Source organism: Heterodontus francisci, chromosome 24 (assembly GCF_036365525.1).
Source record: "Heterodontus francisci isolate sHetFra1 chromosome 24, sHetFra1.hap1, whole genome shotgun sequence".
Lineage (NCBI taxonomy): Eukaryota > Metazoa > Chordata > Chondrichthyes > Heterodontiformes > Heterodontidae > Heterodontus > Heterodontus francisci.
In genome coordinates, this window is record NC_090394.1 from 17,196,929 (window position 1) to 17,223,008 (window position 26,080).

At 43.3% G+C, this 26,080-nt stretch overlaps 1 protein-coding gene across 3 annotated transcripts in view; it reads left to right on the forward strand.

The window, feature by feature from the left end:
* The window catches only part of LOC137383224 (uncharacterized), a 472,338-nt gene that overhangs the window by 206,205 nt on the left and 240,053 nt on the right, over positions 1-26,080 (forward strand). For all 3 annotated transcript variants that reach the window (XM_068055726.1, XM_068055727.1, XM_068055728.1), the window contains exons 25-28: positions 2,389-2,544; positions 7,356-7,489; positions 22,870-23,028; positions 25,866-26,046. In XM_068055726.1, the coding sequence (XP_067911827.1) occupies positions 2,389-2,544; positions 7,356-7,489; positions 22,870-23,028; positions 25,866-26,046 (630 nt within the window). The remainder of the gene's footprint in view (positions 1-2,388; positions 2,545-7,355; positions 7,490-22,869; positions 23,029-25,865; positions 26,047-26,080) is intronic.

Consider the following 26,080-nt stretch of genomic DNA (forward strand, 5'->3'; position numbering starts at 1 on the left):
ACCCACAGGGATTCAAAGACAGGCAAAGTTTTAAAACTTATCTGGGCCTCTTCTGGCGAGTCGACCCATCCCACTGTGTTGCTGCCGTGTTGCACGTGGCTGTGAAGGGTTCCGCCCTCCACCTGTTTTACTCCAGGTGCTGATTGGCCTTCTGTGTATTTCAGTGTTTCCCATTTTTATTTCAAATTTAGTTTCTTTGTTTCCTTTGCTATAAGTTTTAGTCTGGTTCACTGGTGTGCTGACTAGCATCGGGTCTGAGTGGCTCCTGTAAATTTAATACAATACTCTTTGTTTAAGTTAGCAGACAGCCACCTCATGGTTCTACACGGGATACTGAAGAGCATTGAATTGTATTTCATGTTCATAACTGTCTCGTTAAAAAGAAACAAAGCGTGTGCTATAAATAGAGTGATGAATAATTGGCTATTTTTCCTTGTGCGCTACTTATTTCTGACTTTTATCACCAGACTTGAAGCATTTATTAGGCTCTTGTGCTGACTCTGGGGTTTCCACTTTGACTGTCTGCTCTCTCCATTAGTGCCCTGTCATTTTTATATCTGACATGGTACATGCATAGAAAAAGAACATATTTCTGCAGAGCATGGAACAGAGAGCTGTATAAACTATATAGCTATATTAGCAGATTAATTATGTCTGGCCAGTCATCAGTAGATGTCAGATCAAACCAATAAAGTATACATCTCATGATCATGACTAAACTGAATTACACAGCAATTACAACTTGGATACAAACCCTTCAGCCCAACCAATATGTGTTGGTATTTATCCTCCACACGAGAGTGGTTATGATTTCACATGCCAGTCTAGTTTCCATCTCTCTTTATCCCCTTCAGTCACCTATTTGCCCTGTTGGAGAGCTACATTGTGCTGACGATGGCTGAGTAAAAACCTGCAAATTTGCAATGCCATTAAAGCTGTTTAACTAATGTTGATTGTTAAACTCCAAAAAGTTTGTTGTGGAAGGATAATGCTGGAGCCTATATTTACTCAGTTTCACATTTATTGTGCAGAGTAAAAGGATTACAAACATGTAGCTCCTCACTCAAAACCTCCACCAGAATCTGTGACTGCTTATAAGTGCTCAACTAAGACCCCAGTTAACACCCTTCGCCTGCATATAATCAAACCATTGATACACAATTAACAGATTAACATTGATACAGTGTGATCCTCTGATTGTTTAAAAGTTGTCTGAGATATTTATCTTTTATTCCTCCGGTCTTCCCCCGAATTTCTATTTGTTTATGTTTATATTAAAACGTTTCTCTTCAAATATTGAAGAATGTTGGGAGAAATGTTGCCAGGTAGTATGTTGGAAGGTTATTGAAGATGCTGAAGTGGTGATGAGGTATAATAAAAGCAAAATACTGCGGATATTGTAAATCCGAAATAAAAACAAAGTGCTGGAAATACTCAGCAGGTCAGTCAGCATCTGTGCAGAGAGAAGCAGAGTCAATGTTTCAGGTCTGTGATCCTTCATTATTGGTGATGAGGTATATTTATTCTGCTGTCAGCTGGGTTCCTCATCTCAGCCATCACTGCTGTGGGAAGTAGAAAGGAGGTGGGATGAGAATGTGGTATCAGAGCCATCCCAGGGTTGCTGTTTTGCTGCTCCTAGCACTCCGTGTCCAGTACAAAATGGTGTGGCCTTTGTCATTGCTTCATATTTGTGTACATATCCATGTGCTACATCATGGGGCTACCTCATGAAAAGCCTGTTGTTTTGATATAAATCCTTCAATAATCCAAAAATGTCTTCATCCTTCAGTAATGTGCTGAATAGAATTGAACACAGAGAGAGCAAAATCCATGAGGTTGGGGGCAGCACATCATAGCATGAACACTGGGACATTTCAGCCCGAACTTCCATCACTGACCCTACCTATATTTGCATGGTAGGAAGAGGTCCTTTGATGTAAATACTACAGTAGAAGTGTAGTAGGCTTGGGGGAGGGGTGGAGGATGGGTGTTGGGTGGGGAAGAATGGGGGTGGGGTGGAATGGAAAAGTGTCTTGGCTGCAGCCAAAAAAAAATTAACAGCCTTGTCACTTTCAACAAAGAAAAACTCCACTCCATTTTCTTTGGAGAGCCAGCCTGGACACATGGGAGCCAGCCTCCTACAACCATTAGGCAGGTCAACACAACTTGTCTGCTGGTTCTGCACCAGTTCTCTCTGAGAGTATCAATGGTCCTATATAGGACAGATATTGACCCTCCCTACCCCCCACAATCAGGGAAGCAAGAATTTCAATATTAGATTGGGACCCGTCATATCTTGGCCCCTGTCTAAATCATAGCCCTTCTGACTTGTCTCCCATTCACGGGAAAGAAAATAACATTTTATCTGTCCTTTTTTTTCTTCTACAGTTCGGTTGGAGCAAAAGGTTGATGAGAAACAAAAGCAGTACACGATAGAGGCTGACACCTATCTTCCACGCATTATGGGATGCCAGATAATTGGCTTTTTACAGCAAAGAGGAACCACTTGGTCTTCCACACTACGGGGAAAATATGGGCTCTTTGGTAAGATGACAACTGCAAATGGTAGCGTGGGGCAAGTCACATGGCAGGTTTTGAACAGTGAGTACACAGGGAAATTAAATTCCTCATTGTGTTACATGAGTAATTATTACCTGGATCTGCTCCACATTCACTGCTCATTTTAGGAACCCGGTTCTGAAACCATCATTACCCAACATTAGCAGGTCCAGTCTGCTGTAAGCTTCAGTATATTATCGAGTACATTGAATATCTGGAAACTGATCAATTACTGCTACCTTCATATTTCAGGTACTTCCTTGACATCTGCTTTAGAGCGATGTGTGTCAGCATTATGCTGCTGGCTCTGTACTGTTCTCAAATTGGGAGGAGAAAGCCCTTTATATCTGTGCTTAAATGGCACTCTGCTAAGAAATTTGCAAAGACCAGTGACATTTTTTAAGCTATTAAAGAATGGATTGATGGCTCTTTACTAACATCATTTTTTGAAGGATAGTCCAGCAAACTGCTTGGGAATTTTTTAATCCTTAAAATTTGAAACTGAGTCACAGTTGAACTTGCATTATAGAATCCTAGCATAATACTGCACAGAAAGAGGCCATTGAGTCCATGGTGTGTGTGCCTTCTCTTGAAAGAACAATACATTTTAGTCCCACTCCCTATAGCATTGTCAATTTTTCCCCTCCAAGTATTTATCCAATTCCTTTTGAAAGTTATTGAATCTGCTTCCATCACTCTTTCAGGCAGTGCATTCCAGATCATCATAACAACTTGCATAATTTTTATCCCTCATGTCACCTCTGGTTAGTTACCCTTCTGCCACTGGAAACAGTTTCTTCTTATTTACTCGATGAAAATCCTTCATTTTGAACGCCTCTATCAAATCTCCTCTTAACCTTCGCTGCTCTAAGGACAACAACCCAAGTTTCTCCAGTCTCTCCACACAACTGACGTCTTTCATCCCCGGTGCCATTCTAGTAAATCTCCTCTGGCCCCTCTCCAAGGCCTTGACATCCTTCCCAAAGTGTGGTGCCCAGAATCAGACACAGTAATCCAGCTGGGGACTAACCAGTGTTTTATAAAGGTTTAGCACAACTTCCTTGCTTTTGTTCATGATGCCTTTATTTATAAAACCATTGCTTTTTTACCAGCCTTCTCACCTTGTTCTGCCACTTCCCAGGTCTCTCTGTTTCTGTACCTCCTTTAAAATTGTCCCATCTAGTTTATATTGCTTCTCCTCATTCTTCCTATCAGAATCAATTGCTTCACACTTCTCTCTGTTAAATTTCATCAGCCATGTGTCTGTCAATTTCACCAGTCTATGTCCTCCTGAGGTCTGTTACTATCCTCCTCACTGTTTACTACATTACCAAGTTTTGTGTCATCTGCAAACTTTGAAATTATGCCCTTTATACCAATTCCAGGCCATTAATAAATATCAAAAAGAGCAATGGTCCCAACACCAGCCCATGGGGGACACCACTGTACAACTCTCTCAAGTCTGGTAAACACTGTCAAAATTACTCTCTGCTTTCTGTCCCTTAGCCAATTTTGTACCCATGCAGCCACTGCATCATTAATCCAATCGATTTTGCTAACATGTCTATTATGAGCATTTTATCAATAGGTTTTTGAAAGTCCATGTGATGATGATAGATTCTTCACAGGTGACAATTATGGAAAGGCTTGCCTCTGTGCTAGTTGACATGATCCCGACCGAAGAGGCCAATTCTTGATCTGCATGCTCTTGAGCAGTTGGGGTACAAGAACTCATGTTTTGGAGGGGCTCTGGTATAAACAGACTCCTTCCATTGTCTGTGCCCTTCTTCAGCAGCCTCGAGTCTGTTTGTTTCGAATGTACAGCCTGCTTTCCTGGTTATTGTGCACCAGCTGTCTCTGTTGGCAGCCTCCTGCTCTCACACCCTCTGGCCAATGTCAGCCAGAGACAGCTGTCTTTTCAGCGGGTCTTTAAACTGTTTGCAAGGTGCATCTCGATCTCGCTTACTGGAGCATAGTTCACTATAAAGTACTGCTTTTGACATTCTGGAATCATCCATGCGTGGCAATTGGCATTGTAGCAGAATGTATTCAATGCTGGGCAGATTGGTTCTGTTGAGGACTTCATTGCTTGTGATGTAGTCCTGTCACTGGATCATGATGGATCGAAAATAGAGTTGATGGAAGCACTCCAGCGGTCATATTTGTTTTCTGTACAGAACCCATGATTCTGACCTGTACAAGAGGGTGCTGATGACACTGCTCTGTATACTTAAATTTTGGGAGAGATACATAGTAAGTTGTTTTGCCTGATATGCTTTGAGAGGCAGTCAAAGGAGCTGGTGGTCTTGGACAGTCAGTTGTCTATGTCCTTGTTGACAGTAACATCATTTAAGATATTGCTACCTAGATAGGTACTGCATTGAGGTTGCTGCTGCCAATGCTGACCTGTGGTGGATTGTAATTTCCTTGGGGTTGTACAGCACATTTTTTAGGCTGATAGTAAAGCCAAAGGCATTTGCTGCCTCAGAGAAATAGTTTACAATGAGGGGAATTGCCTGCTCTATGCATGCCAGAAGGTAGCAATTGTCAGCAAACAGAAACGCCACAATATGCTCTTCGATGGTTTTGGTATGTGCCAGTAGTCATCGCAGGTTGAAGAGACTGCTGCCTGTTCGGGAGCGGTGTATACACCCTCTGTCAAGCCTGCCTTTGCCTCTTGAAGCATAATACTGAAGCAAGTAGAGAAAAGGGTTGGTGCCAGAACACAACCTTGCTTAACACCATTGGAGATAGGGAAGCTGTCTGACCAGGTGACTTTTCTACTTTGAGTGCTGCCAACTTTTTAAGTATTTTCTCTTTATCTACTTGTATCTTATCCAATTTCTCCACGACCACCTCCTGTGTGAAACCCAAATGATGCACGCTACTTCAGGGAAATTTTACCTCAACTTTTATGTTATAACATTAATGACTAAAAATTTCTCACTCATTAATATTGATGCAGAAATGATGCCTATCAGGGATGGAGATTACTAAAACTTTGATCTTTGCTTGTTGCTGGCATGAGGTGACAGAGATGTAACAATAGGATCCTGATGTTTGTGATGAACCGAACCTAACTTTGTCCTTATCATGAATTCCAGTGGAGAATAAAACTAACAGGCCCAAGTTCTTGCTGTTGTTAGTTTATTTTCTCTTCAAACGCACTCTATAATTTAAAGCAGCTGTTTTATCTAAAATCACAACAGTCTTTGGCTGTTTTAACATCTTTCGCCTCCACCATCTGTTTTTGCACATTTCCTGCTTGATTCTCTTGAAAGCTGAGTAATGTTGGGGAATGTTTCCACATGCTTTGGCTGCTGCTCCTCAACAGTGAGTATTGGTCATTGGACTGATTTTAGGGGGAGGAGGAGTAGGCATTGCAGCTAATCCCGAATGGTGTTCTCCTAATATTCATAAGGATGTACTTTCTGGCAAAGAGGAATGAGCCTCATCCTTGGCTAACTATCCCTCTGTAACACCCCAACTGCTGGCCTGGCTCAGGGAAAGGATCCACTTGGGACCTTCCTAGTCTATACAGCTAAGAAGCACTGTGGCTAATGCATCTACCAACTGAACCATGGGGCCAATTGCCTTTAGTGTTCATCGTCAACCCCTATGAAATACTCTTTTAAACCAAAGAGTTTATGTACCTTATGATCTTGAGAGTAGGTCGGTGCTGCTGTGGCTATGATGTAAACTGTACCATAAATGCACCAAAAACATGCTGGTGGGCACACCTTTACCTAGTACTGAGCACAGAGGCTTGAGGCTTACAACATGCTCAATGCAGGTGGTGAGCATAAAGAGAACTGCACGCAAGATGCACACTATGGGGATTAGGCCACTCCCGACTTTCATTTAACTGAGGTGGTCACCCCACAATCTGGTTTGGGAATCTGAGCAGTGTGTCTGCCACACAGTACTCATCTGGAACAGGTACCGAACTGGAGGCTGCAATTCCAAAAGGAAAATATCTTTGCAGCCACTCCTCCCAAGTGTCCTCCCCAGAATCCCTGCCTTGCTCCCTCTCCCTGTAACCATTACCTTTTCTGCTAATGCTGGAAATACAGTCAGAGCACAACAAGCAGCTGGTGCCTGTTATTCCAGCCCTTTTGCTCCCAGAAAGTCACAAGCAAGCAGCTGAAATGCTGGGGAATTATGCAAATGAGATATACTCATGTTAGACCATCTGTACTCATTTGTACTTGGGGTGTCTGCAAGGGTTGGCCCTGGCAATAGTGCAGATTTAAAATTTGCCAGTTCTAGTATTTCTGTGCATTGGATTATGGTAAATGGGCGCAATGAAGGCATTAAAATGACCCACCTGATTGAAATCCAAAATTTCTTTAAACCCAGAATTCTACCCTAAAATAAATAATAAAATGTTGTTGCAGAATAATTTATATTCATAGCAAGGGAACGCAGTCAGATTTGTGTCGCAGGTTTTCCAATAATTTTTTTTCCGCTTCACTTTCTCCTGAGCACAGCCCTACAGACTGAACCAGTCCACCCTTTAGATCATGGGGAAGAGTCACTTTGAGATGGATTATAAAGTAAATAAAATATAAAATATTCCTCAGATTTCAATCAGGGATTGCAACCCAAAGATTTTTGGGGCCTGCATTTCTGTAGTTGGTATCAATGTACAGCCTTCTAGTAGAAGGTTGATAATGCCCATAAAAGTGATACATCAGCTTCTTTTCAAATGAAACTGAACCAATCTAGGCAGTCGGAAGACTAGTTTTTTACATTTTTAGTAACGTATATATTTATTTTCTTTCCATTTTAAAAAGGTGATGCTCTGAATCTTCGGCACGAGTGTAACATGGCTCAGAAAATTAAGAGAGAGGCAAGTCCTACGGAAACATATAAACTCCAAGTGCAACATGAATTTCACTGCACTCAGATTACATCCTATAATCATAAGGTATTCTACTTAGTCTGGTCTGAAAATTATGCTGTTAAGATGTTATTTTAGCTCTAGTGGTGCAATTGCATTCATAGAATTACTGGGATAAGGCTTCAACTTCATCACATGACTTATCATGTGGATTGCCCACCTGTAATAAAGCAGTTTGATTTTTATTCCATAGATTTCATGGGGTCAAACATGTGGTGAAGGTAGACATGGCTTGTTCTCAACAAGTGGAGCAAACAATAACTTGGGCTAGGAGACTTAATGAGTTCAAAAATCAATTGGGTGCTTTGTTCTACACATCGAGATTATTGTATTGGGCCAGAATTTACTAAAAACGTAACAGTCTGTGAACAACACACACCATTATTAATTATTAACTTGTGGCGAGGAAAAGGTATCCTGTGAATTGTGAATCACCACAAGTTGCTGGCTGATTTGCGCTGCTCCGTCATTAGCTTCACAAAACTGGCATCTTCCCCTTAACCTCCCTGTGATTTCCATAAAGTCGTTGCATTTGCACATTACCAAGCCATTAAACTTGCCACAGCAAGTTAAGTCTAATAACTAAAACTGTAAGTTCTCTTTTAACAGTGCGATAATTGTAAATCACTGTCAATCAACCTCTATGGCCCACTAAGTGAACAACTGAAAGTTTTGAATCCCATGTCTACAGTTAATGAATTGTTGGAGATTTTAAGAACAGCAAATTTTTACATTTTTTTTCCTTTACTTTTTTGTCTCTCTCTCAATCCCATCTTTCTTTCCCTTTATTTCTCCTCCTGTACCTGATTTGACATTGAATTCATCCACTTTCATTCACCCTCCTTCTCAGTCCTTCATCCGTTTATTTCTGTTTAAGGGCGAGGGTGCCGTAGTGTTAATGTTACTGGACTAGTAATCCAAAGGCCAGGATTAATGCTCCGGGCCATGAGTTCAAATCCCACCAAGGTAGCTGGGGGAATTTCAATTCAATTCATGGACAAATCTGGAATAAAACCCTAGTCTCGTTAATAATGACCACTACTGGATTGTCTTAAAAACCCATCTGGTCCTTCAGGGGAGGAAATCTGCCATCTTTACCCGGTCTGGCCGACAAGTGACTCCAGATCCACAGCAACGTGATTGACTCTGAAATGGCCCAGCAAGCCACTCAGTTGTATCAAACCACTAGAGAAAAAAAAGCACTGTGGTTGTACCTACATCACATGGTCTGCAGCAGTTCAAGAAGGTGGCTCACCACAACCTTTTCAAGGACAGTTAAAGATGGGCACTAAATGCTGACCTTGCCCGTATTGCTCACATCCCAAGAACAAAGAAAAAAATTCCTTCAATCTCATTGGTTAAGGAGATACACTTTGGTTCCAGTGTTCGCCAAGGTCCCAGATGCCCTGTTTTCCTTGCCATGCAGTTATCAGCTCATATTTCCAACAAATTACAGGAGGAAAAAAATTTGGGCTGTAAGGTGCAGGAAACATTCTAACTGACTGGACACGTTGAGCTGCACCGCTCCAGTAAATTCTGAATCTCCTTGGCCCTGTCGGATTTTGGGGTTTTTACAGTAGGTATATTCTTGGGTTCAGCATTACCATCTACTCCTGTAAGCAGACCTTGCCTCTCACACGATCGGAAGTTAACAGAGGACTTTGCTCTGTTCACCAGCTACAGGAATTAATCATATGTTGTCTTGTGATTCTCCTATCCGTGCAAGCCAGACAAAAGTCAAATTATCTGGCTGTTATCACATTTCTGTTTGTGGGTGTTTGCTGTGTGCAAATTGACTGCTGTGTTTCCTACATCACAACAGTGGACTACACTTCAGAAGTACCCCATTGGCTGTAAAATGCTTTGAGATGTCTGGTGGATGTGAAAAGCACTATATAAATGCAAGTGTTTCTTTCCTTCTTTCTTACCTTTACATAACTTCCCTGGGGACTTCACTGGTCTCCTGCCATAATTGTGATGGGGGACTGGGAGAACTCACACAAAATTGTGGGGCAGGAAACAGAAGCTCACTTTCTACACTGCAAAACCTGTAACCATTTTCAAACCAATGTGGCTTCTTTGCTAGCAGCACAAAATTAGAACACAATGGGGTCAAAAATCTGTGGATTGCAACCCCAGTAATTATGCTGGGATTAACGCAGCACCAGATTTCGCAGGGTTAAACTGAAGAGCAACTTATTCGTATGGGAGAGATAAGTGCCTGCCCATGGAGGCCAGAATCTCCAGTGCCTAACTACCCTTGGAATGGGGAAGTTGCCCATGGAATCCCTGAGGAATTTCGGTACCAGGGTATATTTTTTGATTGATATATCATTGTTCCTTCTCTGAAGGTATGCTGAAACAAAATGTAATAGAAAACTGCACTACTCTTCATTATATTAGAATAACACACAATCACACATTAAAAATGATGTGGAAATTTTGTCCATGCAAATCACACTTGTCACATGTCATAGCTGTCTGTAATTTGTAGAAACAAGGGCCTAGAAACTCAATCACGATGTGCCTGTTTTACAGGCATGAAACAGCGCCCAAAGGTCCAATATGGCAGATGACACATGCACCCTTATTTCAAGGGAAGTGCGCCACCTGCCATACTGTACGGGTTGTGCCAGAGCTGTCCAGGGCGGGTGCCATAAGGGTTAAAACGTTATTACATTAAAATAAGGCGAGCACTTGTTGTAGGAGCCTTTTGGGGAAATTGATCTGCCACAAAATCTAACTCGGCACTCCCGTGATGAAAGGCTGAGTAAGTTGGGTCTACACTCTCTGGAGTTTAGAAGAATGATACTATATTCTGAAGGGGCTTGACAGGGTAGACACTGTGAGGTTGTTTCCCCTGGCTGGGGAATCTAGAACTTGGGGGATTTGTCTCAGGTTAAGTGGCCAATCATTTAGGACTGAGATGAGGAGAAATTTCTTCACTCAAAGTGTTGCGAATCTTTGGAATTCTCTACTACAGAGGGCTGTGGGCGCTCTATCGTTGAATACATTTAAGGCTGAGATAGACTGATTTTGGTCTCTCAGGGAATCAAGGGATATGGGGAGTGGGCGGGAAAGTGGAGTTGAGGTCGAGGTTCAGCCTTGATCATATTGAATGGTGGAGCAGGCTTGAGGGACCAAATGGTTTACTCCTGCTCCTATTTCTTATGTTTCTTATGTTTCAGCACAATAAACTTACCCAATAAATGGTGTGAACAGTGAGCAAGGGCTCTGCAGGAGCACTATTTAAAGGACACATCTGCTCCATACACATTGGTTGTTGTTTTTTTCTTATTAGGATGCTGGTTAATATTCCTACCACTGATTTGGGACTTTTCACTGTGCCATATAAATGCAAGCTGTTGTTGTGGCACTAATAGCACATTTAGAGCATCCACCACTCGAAGAGATTTCAAATTGCAGCGCAGTGTTGGTTGATTTGTGGAGTATCAGGGGCTTTCTAGAAGAATTATTGAGGGGAAAATTGGCAAACGTAGGAAAAAAAGCTCAGGGATCGTGGCATACGATTAACCTTCGCCCATTCATTGCATTGCAGGCAACATGAGAAATACCAGCTGCCTACTGATTACATGATTGCTGTGTGCAGCCAGCACTATCTGTACAGTTCATTGGCTACACACATCAACGGGGGGCCCAATATCACAACTGGCCAGTACTACTTAAAAGCAGCCTACACCTCTTAAAGGGAACACACTGAGACTGTTTGAAGTGTTGGGAGCCATTTGAGAACTGAATGTGCGCTTTGATGCTTTGAGCAATGGCTGAACATGCAAGGGAGCATGCACCAAGGTTTATGGACACTGCACTGGAGGTCTTGGTGGAAGAGATGGAAAGAAGGAGGCCTGCCAAACAGATGCTCAAGAGACATTGGGAACAAGCAGTGGTGAAGGTCATGCCAGGAGTATTGTGAAAAGAATATGTTTGCAGTGCTGGAAGAAGTTTAATGATCTGACACTATTGTCAAGGTGAGTGAGTTCATCTTCAAATACCATATCCTGCCAACTGCACCACTAGTCTCATCTGCTGCTCAAGTCAATAAACTCACCATCACACATCTACCAGTTGTCTCTATCAATCAGTACTCAGCCCTAAAATTCATATGCTGTATCTCAGTCTCACATACTTGACAATGTTGCAAGCCTGCTGCAGTGGATTCAAGTGAGGACTTCAATGCTCTAAGCTACAGAAGAAGGCTGACGAGTGAACATAACCAAATGCTTGGTGCACTAGAAAGCCTGCTAGAAACCCTGTGCTCAATGTCAAGGAGCATGGAGGAATCTCGCACAACTCACACACACTGGCAGCTGTTCAACCACGAAATCCACATCACCCAAACATACAACATGACACTCACTGACTGTTCCTTACAGGAATAGGTGGCACATAATAGCAGGCAGCAGGAAGGAACTACAGAACAAGTGCATCCGGAGGAGACATTGATGGCCATTATGGGAAGGGGGCACCGCTGAGTGGCCACTAGCAGCGCTGGAACGATTGATGGTGAGAGTATCTGCATACCTAATCCTCCTTCTCTCATCCTCTTCTCCCTCACCCCACAATCTCTTCCAACTCGCAGGCTGCTGATGATGTAAATACACATTTTTTACTTTCTCCTCTCCCTTCACCACAACTCTACCTTTGTGCCCTTTTTCATTTCAGATGCCAAAGAAGTGGAACCATCCCACTCAGTGAAGGGAGACATGCTGTGAAGATGAAGAGACACCATCATTCAAACTTATACTCACAGCCATCAGCGTGTGTTTTAGAGGACAGGATAGAGGAGGGATCTACACGTGGCGAAACACCGGGCAGAAGTGTGCAGGAGCCAGGGCAGGGGAAAACTATAGCGCAGGTGTCAGCTCGCCAGAGGGTCAGGCCACACATTAGTACAACTGCAGAGGACTCAAGTGAGGACTTCAATGCACCAGGCTACAGAAAACAGCTAATGAGTGTGCATAACCAAATGCTTGATGCACCAGACAGCCTGAAAGAAAGCCTGTGGTAAATGCGAAGGAGCAAGGAGGAGTCTAGCACCAAGTTTGCACAGGGCTTTGCACAGAGCTTGCAGCCCATCCTTTCCAGTGTGGTCACCTTCATTCACACACCTGTAGATTCTACCATGATGCAATGTCCTGATGGTTGATGTCATAGCTTCCATTGTAGCTCAGTTTCCATCAAAGATCTGATTGCTACAATGGATATTGCTCTGATACCGCTCTTCAAATGGGCTTCGAGGGCATCATAATAGTCCATTAATCTGTTCCCCTTCAGGCACAAGGCACAGTAGGATTACTGAGGCAGCACTCAGGAGAAGGACAGTGGCTCCGTGGAGCACGAACTTGCTGTCCTCTCTCCGGATGACAGCATTCCTGCTCCCATCCCTGCCACTTCGCCAATGCCCTTGCTGTTGCCTGTAAGCCGGCCAGGTCTTACAGCTGCAGTCCCGGTTGAGACGGTGCAGTCTGAAGTTTGGCCTTCTAGGCCCAGAGTTGCTCACTGTCACCCTCCGAGGTTATATGTAGTCTCCTCAAATGGAGGTCAGCAGCCTTCCACCACCCATAGGGGCAGCACTTCACAGACGCTTGAGGAGAGGCACAAGGAAGACAGAGGCAGGCACTAAGGGAGTGCACAGGGTGATTAGTTGAATTTGATTTCCATTATGATGTAATTGAATTTATAAATTTGGATTGGAATTTGCATTTTTTGCAGTTTTTATTTTTGTGTTGTCGGTAAGAGGACGATTTGATCGTCAGTGATAGAGGAAAGGTGTGACTGTTGATGAGTCAGGAGATGTTGCTGAGGTTACTGGTATTGCTCCTTAATAATTTCATCATGTAGAGCCCCAGCAGAACGGGGCTGTTTATGTTGTAACCTCGCTTCCTCTTCCTCCACTTCTTGTTGCAGTTTTGCCTCCTGCTCCTCCTCCTCCTGCTCCTCCTCCTCCTCCTACTGCTCCTCCTCCTGCTCCTCCTCCTCCTCCTACTGCTCCTCCTCCTGCTCCTCAGCTTCTCATCTGATAGGTGATGACGAGGGCTGCTCCTTCATAATGACCAGCTTGTGCAGCATGCAGCATACTGCCACAAATCTTGACAGCCACCCAGCTGAGTACTGCAGGGCTCCGCTAGAGTGGTCCAGGGAGCAGAAGGAAGTGTGACATGAGCACACCGATGTTCTTTTTATTCATTCATGGGATATGTACTGACTATTCTAGCATTTATTGCCGTTCACTAATTGCCCTTGAGAAGGTGGTGGTGAGCTGCTTTAGAGTCATGGAGTCAAAGAGTTATACAGCACAGAAACAGGCCCTTTGGCCCATTATATCTGTGCCAGCCATCAAGCACCTATCTATTCTCATCCCATTTTCCAGCACTTGGCCTGTAACCTTGTATGCTATGGCATTTCAAGTGCTCATCTAAATACTTCTTAAATGTTGTGAGGGTTCCTGCCTCTACCACCCCTTAGCCAGTGTATCCCAGATTCCAACCACCCTCTTGGCGAAAATGTTTTCCTCAAATCCCCTCTAAACCTCCTGCCCCTTAAATCTATGTCCCCTAGTTATTGACACATCCGCTAAGGGAAAAACATTCTTCCTATCTAACCTATCAATGGCCCTCATAATTTTGTATACCTCAATCATGTCCCCCCTCAGCCTTCTCTACTCTAAGGAAAACAACCCTAGCCTATCCAGTCTCTCTTCATAGCTGAAATGCTCCAGCCCAGGCAACATCCTGGTGAATCTCCTCTGCACCCTCTCCAGTGCAATCACATCCTTCCTATAGTGTGGTGCCTAGATCTGTTCACAGTACTCCAGCTGTGGCCTAACTAACATTTTTTACAGCTCCATCATAACCTCCCTGCTCTTATATTTTATGCTAAAGGCTTGCTCAGGTCGGAAAAAGAACCCAACTGAACCATAGCGGAGCCGAGCCCAACCTGGCCCGAGTCCCTCCGATTTTGCCCTGAGCCCGACCTGACCTGAGCCCGAGCCCGAGCCCGACTTGGCCATCCCTTTACTTACCTTCCTGACATCGAACCTGCAGGAAGCTGCAGTGCATGCGCGATGACATCATAGTGACGTCACTCGCTCACTGCACAGACTCAGTTTCGTCACGGACTCCCAGCTCAGGTAAGTTTTTTAATTTCACTACTTACCAGCAGAGTACTTACCATGTGTGTCTGGCCCGACCGGGACTCAGCCCGACCTGGACTCGGCCCGACCCGACCCGATCCCGAAAGCCAGACCCGGAAGATGGGCCCGACCTGACCCGAACCCGACAAAGGTCATCGGGTCCCGTCGGATTCGGGTCTGGTAGCAGGCCTTTATTCTATGCCTCGGCTAATAGAGGCATCTGCCTTCAGTGATCTATGGACAAGTACACCAAGGTCCCTCTGACCCTCTGTACTTCCGAGGGTCCTACCATCAATTGTATATTCCCTTGCCTTGTTAGTCCTCCCAAAATGCATCACCTCACACTTCTCAGGTTTAAATTCCATTTGCCACTGCTCCGCCCATCTTACCAGCCCATCTATATCGTCCTGTAATCTAACACTTTCCTCGTCACAATTTACGACACCACCAATTTTCGTGTCATCTGCAAACTTATTGATCATACCTCCTATGTTCACGTCTAAATCATTAATGTACACTACAAACAGCAAGGGTCCCAGCACCGATCCCTGTGGTACACCACTGGTCATAGGCTTCCAATTGCAAAAACAACCCTCGACCATCACCTTCTGCCTCCTGCCACTAAGCCAATTTTGAATCCAATTATGGATCCTTCTTGAACCGCTGCAGTCCATGTTGGGTAGGTATACCCACAATGCTGTTAGGAAGGAAGTTCCAGGATTTTGACCCAGTGACGGTGAAGGAACGGTGATATAGTTCCAAGTCAGGATGGCGTGTGGCTTGGAGGGGAGTTTGCAGGTAGTGGTGTTCCCTTCTAGTTGGTAGAGGTCGCATGTTTGGAAAGTGCTGTCTAAGGAGTCTTGATGCATTGCTGCAGTGCATCTTGTAGATGGTACACACTGCTGCCACTGTGCGTCAGTGGTGAAAGGAGTGAATGTTTGTGGATGGGATGCCAATCAAGTGGGATTCTTTGTCCTGGATGTGTCGAGCTTCTTGAGTGCTGTTGTGCTCTATCATGTTCCTTGTGACAGCATAGTTCTCATTGTAGGTATGCTGTGCACATGTGCATGTCTTCTGGACCACGATTATAATTTCTGTCATGAGTGGACAACCCTTGTCACCCAGTAGTCACCCTTTGACTTCCCATGTCCATGGGAAAGTGGCACATTGGATCCAAATTGGCTCAGTGTTAGGAAACCAAAGGTAATGGTCAGCTGGTATTTTGACTGAAGGCTGTTTCTGTTGGGGTTTCGCATGACTCAGTACTGGGTCCCTAGCTGTTTGTGGTATATATCAATGATTTCGACTTAATGTAGGGGGCATGATTAAGAAGCTTGTAGATGATTCAAAGATTAGCTATTAGCCAAGGGGGCACAGATTTAAGGTGATTGGTAGAAGCATTAGAGGGGACATGAGGAAAAACTTTTTCACCCAGAGGGTGTCTGGAAATCACTGCCTGGAATGGTGATGGAGGCAGAAACCTTCAATTCTTTTAAAAGGTACCTGGACATGCACCTGAAGTGCTGTAACCTGCAAGGCTATGGACCAAGTGCAGACGGTGGGATTAGATTGGGCAGCTAGTTTTTTCGGCTGACACGGACATGATGGGCTGAATGGCCTCCTTCTGTACCATAATGTTTCTATGGTTCTATGGTTGCTATGTGGTTGATAGTGAGAGAGAAAGCTGTAAACTGCAGGAAGATATCAATGGACTGGTCAAGTAGGCAGTAAAGTGGCAAATGGAATTCAATCTGGAGAAGTGTGAGGTGATGTATTTGGTGAGGGCAAACAAGGCAAGGGAATGCACAATAAATGGTAGGATACTGAGAAATGTAAAGGTATAGTGGGACCTTGGAGTGCATGTTCACAGGTAGCAGGACAAGTAGATAAGGTGGTTAAGAAGGCATATGGAATACTTTCCTTTATTGGCTGAGACATAGAGTATAAGAGCCAGGGACGTTATGCTAGAAGTATATAAAACACTAGAGTACTGCGTACAGTTCTAGTCATGCCTTACAAGAAGGATGTGATAGCACTAGAACGGGTACAGAGATTTACGAGGATGTTGCCAGGAATGGAGAATTTTAGCTTTGAGGAAAGATTGAATAGGCTGGAGAATTTTTTTTTAGAACAGTGGAGTCTGAGGGGAGATTTAATTGCGATCTCTAAAATCTTGAGGAGCCTAGACAGAGTGGATGTGAAGAACTTATTTCCGTTAGCAGAGAGGCTGATAACCAAGAGGCATAGGTTCAAAGCAATTAGTAGGAGAATTAGAGAGGAGTTGAAGTTAATTATTTCACCCAGAGGAACTCACTGCCTGAAAGGCTGGTAGAGGCAGAAACCCTCATTGCATTTAAAAAACACTTGAATATGCACTTTGCTGTAACCTATGGGGCGACAGACCAAGAGCTGGAAGGTGGGATTAGACTGGCACTAATACAATGGGCTGAATGGCCTCCTTTTCTGTTTCTACACTGGTCAGGTCAGGCATGTCTTTTTCTTTTTCAAAACTGCCTTCATCAACCCTGCCCCATCTTCTTAAAAAAAACTCACCAGATTGTCTCCAATTATCACTTCCTGTCTAATCATCCCTTCGTCTCCTTGAATGCGTTATCGCTATAGTTGCTCACCTCTCTCTCACAATTCCCTCTTTGAGCCCCTCCACTCTGACTGAACCCTGCCCATGGTCCTGGGCACAGTCACAAATCACCCTCTCTGTGACTGTGACCATGATGTGTTATTCCCCCTTGTTCTCCTCAAATTTTCTCTGCATTTGAAATGGTTGATCATGCCATCTCCCTTCAGCACCTCTCCTCCATTGTGACTGGCCTTCTCTAATTCTACTCCAATCTTGCTCAACGCAGGTGCAATATCTCCAGCAATGAGTTCTTTTCCCATTTCTGCACTTTGCTTTTGGAATTCCTTGTCCCCCCCCCCCCACCTCTTCAGGAAGATTGAAGCCATAATCTTTGACGCTCACCATAAACTCACTTCCCTTTACACTACTCTATCTCTCTCACTGGCTGCTGATATAGGTAGATCCAGGTCTTGTGAAACCTCAGTGTGCAGTTTGACTCAGAACTGATCTTCAAGCTCTATATCCACTGTTTGCTGCCCTCTCTTGAATAACGCCTACTTATGCCTCTATCTCATTGTACTGTGTTGTCAGTGTGCAATTAGTGTTGAATGAGGAAAGTAGACTCTGGGCCAAAGTAACAGGAGTTTATTTACAGGTGTCTTCTTACTAGGGTATCTACATGAACACGGAGCAGCACGAGGTACAGACTCATAACATCACATCCTGTGATGATGGTTAAGGTCTATATACATAATCTACCCAGCAACAGCTTATGTACATTATACTACATCTCCCCACCCCCACAAGTCCCTGACTTCATTCATCAGATCTGTAACACTGGGCGGAATTTTATTGGGATTGAACTCGGCAGGGCGCCCGCAGGGGGCCACCACAGAGCCCCCGCGATATTAATTGCCAGGGCTCATTAGAATCACGGCGCCGAGCCGCCCTCCCCATATTACATGGGGTGAAGCAGGACATTCGGCACAGTGAGAGAGTGTTTGACAGTTGTGCAGCAGCTGCTCGGGCCCTATTTTAAGCACCTCAGCACCTGCTTCCCGACAGCTGTCAAAGAATACTTACCTGACTGCTGAAGAGTGGGGCTGCTGTCAATCTGGCAGAAAAGCAGAAAGTGCTGCAGAAATCCAGCAGGTCAGGCAGCATCTGTGGAGAGAGAAGCAGAGTTAACTTGTCCAAGTTCACAGACCTGAAAGTTAACTCTGCTTCTCTCTCCACAGATGCTGCCTGACCTGCTGAGTTACCCCAGCACTTTCCGCTTTGCTGCCACATACTTACCCTGCTGTGTCCTGTGAAGTTGCGATCCTCTTCTCCCACTCAAGTGTAACTTTACTTCTTGTAGGCGTGCCACACCAGGATGAATAATCTTAATTTTGCACATTCCAGGACTGGTTCATCAGCTCTCCATGGTAGCTGGTTCTCTTGATTTTTCATCAATTCTTCCAGATGGTATCATCTCTTTGCAAGATGGGGGAGAACAATAACTGTTCCTTTCGTGTGAGGGAAGTCTTCTTGAGCTACTTCCTCCCCCTCCCCCCATTTCTCCACTTCACATTGGCCTCGAAGGAAGGGGCCTTTTAGGTGATGATACCTTCCTCTTAAGCTAGCGCTGTTCCTTCTCCTGAAACCACTCACCGTGCCCACCTTTCTGAGGGGAACCTCTCATTCCTCCTCGAATCCTCCTAGGAGGGCCACAGCTCCTTGGGGGTAGAGATGGTCCACGTCATCTACTGTTTTCAAATGCTAGTCTAACTCTGTAATGGATTTTCCCGTTCATCTTCTGGGCTGCATCCCTCACATCTTCTGAACTTTCAAAGGTAACGAAAGCAAATCCCCTCGACCTATTTGTTTCACGATCTTTCATCAGCAGGATTTCCACTATTCTTCCATATTTACCAAACACAGCTTCAAGTGTCTTTTCATTTGCTTCAGTATTCAGACCACCAATAAAGAGTTTTCCAGGACGATCTGTTTCCATTCTGCGTAACATCTGTAAGGCTAGGCACGCTTTATTACTAAGGATTGTTTCCTAATAATATAGAGGGTTTCCAGGATGCTGTTGTTTTTGTGTGTTAAGGTTGTCTGTATTACACCTACAACCTTCAGCTTAATCCCTCCCGGCCTGTATAGTTTTTTGTTGGTTTCCTAATCCTTTCATTCCTCAGCCAAGGTGTTTGATCAGACAGGATAGAAACCGCTACTCCTGTATCTAATTTAAAAGTGGTTTTATTTTCTCCCACTAGAATTTCTGCTTCCCAGCAATCTTCATTTTCTCCAAGGAAGGGTGTATTTAATGTTTGACCCTCCTTTATTTCCTCTACCTTTTTCTCCATTTACAATGTGTGTTTTCTGCTGTGACTGACCTGCTGAAAGTGCCCCCTTTCTGTTTCACCAGAAATATTCAGCTTCCCAGGCTGGGCAATTTTCCCGCTGGTGCTGCTCCCGGCCACACCTACTGCAATTTGGTGTTGCTGCCTGTAGGTGTCTTTCCCGCCTCTCAGGCTTTCTGGAGCCATTACTGTCTTTCTTCTGAACAGACCCGACTGATTCCGGAATTTTCGGGGCTTGACTCCCCTGATCCCCCCGAACAATTGGTCGATTATTCTCCTGTACTTCTGCCTGACTGCTCAATAAAATGGCTTTTCTCAAAGTCAGATATTCTTTCGACTGAAGCTGGTCTGATTGCGCTTCATCTATAACCCCGACTACTATTCTGTACTGAATCAGTTCCTCTTGCAGACTCCCGTAGTCGCAATCCTCCACTACTTTATACAGAACATTAATGCGAATTGATACTTTCACCAACTTTCTGGTTGCGCCTGCTGAACTTAGCTCGCTTGACGATTCTGTTTTTCCTGATCTGAAAGTAACCTTCTAATGCTTTAATTGCCTTGCCGTATGGGGTTTCTTTTTTGTCGATCCCCAGGGTAGTCAAAATGTCATCTATGTTACGACTGAGGCAGTTCCACTTCTCCACAAGTCCCAACATATATTTAACTGCTTACCCAGTTACCGAGACAGCCAATTATATACGCTATTTTTATTTTAGAATAAAATCCACCAAGCAGGTTTCTTTAATAAGCAACAAAATTATCAATTTATTATAAAACAAGACATATTCAGTAAAGATGCAAAGCATTAACATACAGATTAAAATGTAAAAAGTTATCTTCTTAGCCCAACATACAGAGAAGTCTTCTCTGCAGAGTTCACTTTACTAAAAAAAAAGACAAAAAAATACTTTGGCCAAATACTTGTTAATTGTTGTCGGAAAAGGAGAAGATATGGAATGATATCAGTTGTCCCTTAATTCTGGAATCCTAAATATGCATAGACGGATGTCACTGGGATCTTTCTGAAGCAGTTCTCTTCAGGCCGTGGCGAGAATTAGTATGGCAGGCTTTTCAGGAGAAATGTGACATCAGGGGTTTCAAACTGGATTCTCAGGGTTTCTCAGAGAGGTGGGGAAAGGATGAGCTGGGTGCTTCTTTCAACAGGCTGCAAACCCAACTGAACTCAAAACAAAATCACTCTTGACCACCATAAATCTTGGACATTTTACTTCTCTGTAAATAACTCCCCTAGTCACCAAGGCTCTTGTTGTTTACTTAGCTGAAGACATGTGACTTCCAGTAAAGGTTTTTAAATAGAAAACTCAAGTCCCAAAGTCTTTCCAGTGACCTTATTTATATATAAAAAAAAGTCCAGCATCTCTTGAATCCTCCAAAGGAATCCATTCCTACAAATGTAAATCACGAATGCTCACAAAAATATTTTAAAAATGGAAGCACTTTCATAACTGTCTCCCATGGCATAAAGCAAAACACTGACCTGTTCTTTGTCGGATTGTGCTGTTAAACCTGACACAGAACAGTACCTGTCGAATCTTTGAATCCACCTCAGCCACGCTTCAGTCTGGTTGGGCCCTGCTGCTAGCTCGAAGCTTTCTGGTAAAGGTATCGATTTTTCCATGTTTCATCGAACTCTTCGATCCCTTCTGTTTTCTTATGCTGAAAAAGTCATTTTTACCGCCGGCATCATGTACTATCTTGTTATTGTGCTATTAGTATCGAAGACTCTCAAAGTAACAGGAGTTTATTGACAGAGTTCTCCTTACTAGGGTATCTACATGAACACTGAGCAACATGAGGTACAGACTCATGACATCACATCCCGTGATTAAGGTCTATATACATAATCTACCCAGCAACAGCTTATGTACATTATACTACACTTATCACCATCACCCTGGAAACACTTATCACACGGCTCTCATTATCCTGCAATTCCCTTTTTGTCAGCCTCCAATCTTTCTCTCTCTACAAATTTCAGTTTATTCTAAACTCTGCTGCCCAAATTTCACTCTGTGTTGTCCCGCCGTCTTCATCCTCACTGACCTATACCAGCTGTCTGCTACCCTAAAACATTGAATTTAAATCCTTGTCATCATCTTCATATTCGTCCTTGGCCTCACTCCAACCTCTGTAACCTCCTTCAGTCTAATATTCCGTCCCACACCCTTCAGTCCTCTAATGCCGTTGTTTTTTCCATCCCCTCCCTTCATTCCATTGGTGGCAAAGCCTTCAGTCACCTCGCTCCCGTGATCTAGAACTCTCTCCTAAGCTGTCTTTTTTTGGTTTCCAGCCTTATTGCTGACAGGTCTGGCTTGCTGAGTCCCAGTAAAAAGTAAGTCTGTGTACTTATTGAGTGGTATCTCTGTGTTACTTGAAACACCAGGGGTTTCTCATTTATATTGCAGTCAGGGCAACTCACAGCAGCAGCACTGCACTATAACTGCAGAATTTATGTTCCTAAAGGAGAGGTAAGTAGACAGTGAAAATGAAAAATGTAGTATGAGGTGAAGAGAAGAGATTTTATCTTCCTGGTGGTGAAAACCATCAATGGGAGAGAGACAGGCTACCAACAGTAAGATTACAACAATGTGACAGAGGTTGGATACAAGCTTGAATCTGTTATTAAAACCATAAAAATTTTAGACAGGAAATTATTATGCTGCCTAATATCAGTGAATATAATCTTATCATGGAAACCAAAACTCATCTGTAATTGGGAAATGCCAGTAGGATACCTCTGGCATGGACTTATATCAGGTATGGTCAAAAATGGAACCAGAGGGACACAAGAGCAGCACTTGCACTGTGGTCAATAATTTTATAATATATAATAAAGGATGAACAGACTGGGTCTCTCTTGAAAAGAGAAAGTTGCGGGGTAACCTAATAGAGATCTTTAAAATTATGAAAGGGTTTGATAGAGTAAACACAGAGATAGTGTTTCCACTTGTGGGGAAAAGCCAAACTGGAGCTCCTCAATTTAAGATAGTCACCAAGAAATCATGTAGGAAATTCAGAAGAAACTTCATTATCCAGAGAGTGGTGAGAATGTGGAACTCAGTACCACAGGGAGTAGTTGAGGTGAATAAGCATTTAAGGGGAGGCTAGATTAGGGAAGCATATAAGGGAAAAGGGAATAGAAGGTTATGCTGATAGATGAGAAAGAGTGGGAGATGGCTCGAGTGGACTATAAACAGTGGAATGGGCTGGTCAGTCTGAATAGCCTGTTTTTGTGTTGTATATTCTGTGTAATTCTATTTAATTTAGATGTAGTGTATTAATAAGTATCTATGCACTCTGACAGCTTCATCTCCAGCATGAGGAAAATGCGTTGCGGACACACACAGAGCTCGAGATCAATTACGGGAAACACTGGGATGAGATAAATAACAGGAAGAAGATTTTCATCACTCAGCTGTTTAAAAATGACTCCAGCCTTAGCTTAACCAACTACTTCTTGGAGGTAAGTCCTTTTGAGAGTTGTTTGACATGAATTTTTTCAAACCGGAAATTCAGCGTTTTGGAGGGATTATTAAATAAAATAAGTAACTGTCCACTTGCCAGAAACCAAGTTAGCTTGTGCTTGTAATTTTCAACATGCCTTCAACTGATCCTGACAGCAGGAGCATCAGCTTCCGAAAGCTATGAGCCAAGATCAGAGTCTTGTTATATACTACAGGATGAGACATCATTCACAAATAGTTGGAAAGGGTGGTTCTTTTTATTGATAATTTTATTTACAGTGGAACTCAATTAATATTTGTTACATAAAAATATAATCAAAATTTGGAATTTCCAATGTTTATGAAATAATTAGTTTCAAAAATATTGAATCTCATTTTGTGAGATTGATGAAAGACAAGCACAGTGGTTAAAGGGGCAGTTCATCACCTTGAGGAATTGTTGGGCCATCTCAGTTTCTGGAACAGGCTAAGACAGGTTCTCCACCATAATGGCCTTTGGAGAATTGTATCTGTGTCCCTTTAAATATTTCCACCATTTCATTTTTCTAGGTTTGAGCCATTATTTCAACAGATCTTGCAACTAAAGTGTGAATTGATGAAATGAAATAATATATCAGCACTATCTTTCCCACTGTGTTTATAAAGCATTCCTGGGATTTTTTTGCAAACTGATACAGATTCCAAGAACTCACTTCATGGTCCTGTTGCCATAACAGCCAGACATATGGGGCTGAACTTTCCTGCATTATCGGACGTGAAATTGTGCAGGATAATGGCAGTATTTGGACCAAACTCAAGTGCGGAGGTCTATCACCATATGCCTACCCTTACTCAAATTCCATCCCCTACACATGCTGGGATGGCTACCTCATGCATGTACACTATGGCAGAGGCAGATTCCGGCAAATCAACAAATTTCTCTGTCTTCCACTACTGTAATTGCTGACACCAGAGCTGTCAGGAGGCTTTGATTTAGCTCCTTCTGGAGGGAGAGGGCCTTTTCTGTCTCAATAAGCCTTGTTACATCCCTGAGGTTCCTCTGCCTCTTTAAATGGTTCTGTCTCTTCGGGAGCCTTTATCTATGTCATTATTACCTCTAGACATGACTATTCCAATACACACCTGACCGGCCTCTCGCATTCTAGCCTCCATAAACTTGAGGTCATCCAAAACTGCTGCTCGTGTCCTAACTCTCACCAAATCCCGTTCACCCATCACCCTTGTACTCACTGACCTACATTGGCTCCCGGTTATGCAATGTCTCAATTTTAAAATTCTCATCCTAGTTTTCAAATCCTTCCATGGTTGCGCCCCTCCCTGTAATCTCCTCCAGCGCTCTTCCAATTTTGGTGTCTTGAGCATCTCTGATTATAATTGCTGCACCATTGACAGCCATGCTTTCAGTTGCCAAGATCCTCACATGTGGAATTCCTTCCCTAACCTTTCTGCCCCTCTACCTCTCTTTCCTCCTTTAAGATATTCTTTAAAACCCATCTCTTTGACCAAGCTTTTGTCCTAATATGTCCTTATGTGGCTTGCTGTCATTTGATTGATAACACTCCTGTGAAGCCACTAGGGATGTGTCAAAGGGGCTTTACAAATACAGGTTATTGCTGCTGCTGTTGCTATGCCGTGGTGAGCCCATTGCAGCACTGTCAGAATGCTTCTGCTGCAATCAAGTTGGAGCTGACATGCATTGCAGATACATGACAACTCCAGAAGATGGATCAGAGTTACAGCACAATTGTTCAGTCATAATGGTGGGCAGATCTCCAGCCCCACCGCTGTCTTGCCAGGAATCCAGCCCCTGAAATATTTTGTGAATATTCAGTCAGACCACAAGATGGGATACAATAACAGTAGCAAAGTGGCACCCTAACTGCTGGAGTTAATAATGAAAATCATGGTGTAAAAGATAGGTAAAGCCATAAAAAAGGCCAACAGCATTCTGTGTTTTATAAACGGAAGAAATAATAATAAAGTTGTACCAAACATTAGTTAGGCCAAAGTTTGGGTATTGTGTGCAGCTTTGAGTACCCCCTGATAGAAGGATATTAAAGTGTACACAGCATAGATCCTCTGGTTTGCTGCCAGAGATAGGAAGCTGTAGGGACTGTTCACACTGGGGCAGAAAAAGACAAGAGCAGATTCAGTAGGGGTATTTTAAAGGATGAAGAGTTTTGATAGGTAAGCAAGGAAAGTCAGTGACACAGGGGGCATCAATTTAAGATTCTCACTCAGAATGATGAAAGAGGTTAGAAGTTTCTTCACATGGAGGGGTGTTACAGCAAGGAGTGCTTTGTCACAGGGAGTGGTTAAGGGAAAGACTATTTTTTCTTTTAAGGGCATAATGGATAAATACTTGAAAGAGAGGAAATGCAGGGCTAAGAGTGGAAGAGAAAGGTAGTGGATTAACTTTGGATTGCTCTAGCAAAGAACCAGCACAGACACAATGGGTGGAATGGTCTTCTGTGCAGTAAACGACTGTCGTTCATTCTCATTCAGCTTGAATTTGCATCTCCCCTCGACATAGAGGCAAGAAAATACAGAATGGAGGATTAGGAGAAGAATTTAATAAAATACATTATTTATTGCCAGAACTGATGCATCAGGATCTTTTCTGAGAAATGTTGTGAAGAATCTGAGTCTCTAAGAGCATTTACTCATATTTGTGAGTTTTAGACCAATATAATTTATTGTCGGGGTGGGAGTAAAAACAAAAGACTTTGGGGGTTTTTGATCTGGTTCCAAAATGATGATATACTTTTTAAATGCTGAAGTTTCCGGTTCCTTAATTGATCATTTAACATCTTCAAACTATTTTGTCATTATCCAGTTCACCTTGCAAATTCCAGAGAAGAATATTAATTACAGGACACAACTGCAGCATTCCCACCTACTGCAGGGTTACGCTGAAAGCAACACACATGCCAAAGTGCACTACAATGACAAGATCCCATTCCAGGCAGGAATTCAGTGGAAGGATACATCTAAACCTAATCTAAAGAAGTGGGAAGGTAGGAAGACTAGAAGCCAGCTGACTATGGGAAT